A 3,144-nucleotide genomic window follows, 5' to 3' on the forward strand; every position below is an offset into this window, starting at 1 on the left:
TAGAGAGACTTAAAACAGATATTTCTAATGTTCCTAAAATATGTACAATGCACTGTATAGACTTACTGTTTTTTTCACTTTTCTTTGTTTTTCTTTTTTTATTCACATCTATCTTTCTTTTCTAAGTACTGAGTCACTAGCTTTGTCTTTCAAGGTTTTTATACTCCTCTTTATATCCAATATTTCACAGAACTTAAGACAACTGTGCTTGCTAAATATTATGCAGAATATGAATATATATTACATTGTATTTTTCTGTAGATTAGCAATTTTCGTGTTTAAAAACATTTTATTTCGACAACAAAATTTTTTGAGCATGTGCCATAAATATATGTGTATATATTTATAAAGTTTATATACCATTATATTAATATATAATACATATTAAATGCAGGATTTTGAAAACATAAAATTTAAACCCAGTGATATGTGCATATATATTCATAAGTGTATACATGTAATATGTATTTATGCTATTTTATTATCACTCTTCATTGGATCATCACATTGACCTTTCTGGAATGAGCCTACACAGCTAAACAAACTGAGCATTAAAACTGGATTCCCCTCTCCTGCAATGACTAGTGTTCTTTTAATTATACAGTATTAAGCTTCTAAGCTTATTTTAGTTATTCAAGTATATGAAAAAGAGCATTCATTGATTAAATGTGTGCTAATAACTTCTTTATATATTTCAACCGAATAGTACACACTTACATTCTTCTACTAACCGTAACAATAAAGAAAACCCATTCTAAACTTAAGTGCTGCTCCCATAGGAGCTTTAGTTCTCCTGTCTTGAAAAGGAATGGATGAGACTCTAGGATCTTACTGCTCTTTTCCTCCCCTGTGTGCTATGATTTTCAGTGTTAACAGAACTAATTTAGAAAACGTCTCCAGGAAAGTTTGTATTGTGACCTGTTGTTTGTTGACAGGCTCTCCCTTGGGCATCATGCTGGTATCAGAGAAAGAAGGAGATTGGGAGAATGTAGTAAAGAGTTGGGAGCTTCCCAGATGGCTTAGTAGTAAAGAATCTGCCAGCCAAGAAGGAGATGTGGGTTTGATCCCTAAGTTGGGAAGATTCCCTGGAGAAGAAAATGGCAGGCTACAATCCATAGGGTTGCAAACGAGACATGGCTTTGCGAAGAACAGCAATAAGGAATTGAGACTCAGAGAGTGTAATGAAGTCGTGTAGTTCAAGGATGGAGTGGCTACATAACAATGCTTCACCAGGGATACAGCGGGAACCCACCTCTAAAGTATGAGGAAAGTAGAGTTATTGTTGGAAACTGGTCACCAGCTTGGAGTCAGGGCAATACAAGGACACCAGGTCAGAGGACGACAAGAAGAGAAAACAGGGAGCAAGGCAGAGAGTTGCTAGCAGGCAGAAAATGGGAATTCCACAAACGTTTGTGTTGGTGGACGAGGAGAAAAGTGTGTAATTCCAAGCAAGCTGCTAAGTCTCAAGCACAGTACAACCACCAAAATGCAAAGATCTTGATATCTGGAGTTCTGTTATATCTCAATCAGGAAATTTTTCCTATGACTCAAGAAGGCAGGAATCCCAAGAAGGTATCGGACACTAGACCCTGAGAGTGGACCGCAGTGCTGGAGAAGCGCATGGCTGAATGGGAACAAGACCGTAGCTTTGAGGAAAGTGATTTGTTTGTTTTAAATCTAGAGGAGGGAAACGTTCAGTGTTTCCTCAGGACATTGGAAAGGGTTGAAAGATTGTCTATAACTAAAGTGGTGAATAGGTCAGATATTTGTAGGTAGACAACAACATGAGTCTAGATGTGAGAAATTATAATAACAAGAAACTCTGCTCGTTATGTACCATAGGCAGACAGGATGGAGACTGAGAACAGTACTGTGGTGACAGAATTCATCCTTGCTGGTCTGACCCAGTCTCAAAATATTCAGCTTCTGGTGTTTGTGCTAGTCTTACTTTTCTACCTCATCATCCTCCCTGGAAATGTCCTCATCATCCTCACCGTCAGGTCAGACCCCGGCCTCACGGCCCCCCTCTACTTCTTCCTGGGCAACCTGGCCTTCCTGGATGCATCCTACTCCTTCACTGTGGCTCCCAGGATGCTGGTGGACTTCCTCTCTGAGAAGAAGGTGATCTCCTATAGAGGCTGCATCACTCAGCTCTTCTTCTTGCACTTCCTTGGAGGAGGGGAGGGATTGCTTCTTGTCGTGATGGCCTTTGACTGCTACATTGCCATCTGTCGTCCTTTACACTATTCAACTGTCATGAACCCTAGAGCCTGCTATGCCTTGCTATTGGCTCTGTGGCTTGGAGGCTTTGTTCATTCCATTATCCAAGTGGCCCTCATCCTGCGCTTGCCCTTCTGTGGTCCAAACCGACTGGACAACTTCTTCTGTGATGTGCCGCAGGTCATCAAGCTGGCCTGCACTGATACCTTTGTGGTGGAGCTCCTGATGGTCTTCAACAGTGGCCTGATGACCCTGCTGTGTTTCCTGGGGCTTCTGGCCTCCTACGCAGTCATCCTCTGCCGTGTGCATGGTTCCTCCTCCGAGGGGAAGAGCAAGGCTCTGTCGACATGCACCACCCACATCATCTTTATATTTCTCATGTTCGGGCCTGGCATCTTTATCTACACCCGCCCCTTCAGAGCCTTCCCAGCTGACAAGGTGGTTTCTCTCTTCCACACAGTGATCTTTCCCCTGTTGAACCCTGTGATTTATACTCTTCGCAACCAGGAAGTAAAAGCATCTGTGAAAAGGCTGTTTAGTCAGCACTTAGCCTGATAAAAAGTGGGAAAAATGAATATGAAAATAATCACTGGAGAATTTCGTGTGAAATTAAGGTATTCTCTTTCCAAACACTACTTTTATTGATCACCTCCTATTTGTCGAGACTGTGCTAGGCCCTGGGAGGAAGAGCTACTACCGAGGCATGTAAAGTCACTGTTCTCTGAAGTTACAATCTAGTAGAAATAGACAGCCAATAACGTAGAAAATAAACAGTATAGTTTCAAGAAGATATGTATCCCTGAAAGTACTAAAAATAAAAGCAAAATATTCGGTAGCAAGTGTGAGATGGGGGTAGTGAATTTACTTTTAGTCTTGAAGTAGGTCCTTTAAAGGAGGTGATGTTTTGGCTGATATCGGATAAAC

General features: G+C 41.2%; 1 protein-coding gene across 1 annotated transcript; it reads left to right on the plus strand.

Annotated features, from left to right (window-relative positions):
- The first annotated feature begins 1,261 nt into the window (after positions 1 to 1,261).
- Positions 1,262 to 2,775, plus strand: LOC129550924 (olfactory receptor 4N2-like). Its single transcript, XM_055418713.2, has 2 exons — positions 1,262 to 1,270; positions 1,843 to 2,775. Exons 1-2 carry the CDS (start codon positions 1,262 to 1,264, stop codon positions 2,773 to 2,775), a joined length of 942 nt encoding a protein of 313 aa, XP_055274688.2.
- Positions 2,776 to 3,144: the final 369 nt, after the last annotated feature.

This window comes from Moschus berezovskii, chromosome 9 (genome assembly GCF_049115385.1).
Source record: "Moschus berezovskii isolate FMDL1 chromosome 9, NW_MosBer_1.0, whole genome shotgun sequence".
NCBI lineage: Eukaryota > Metazoa > Chordata > Mammalia > Artiodactyla > Moschidae > Moschus > Moschus berezovskii.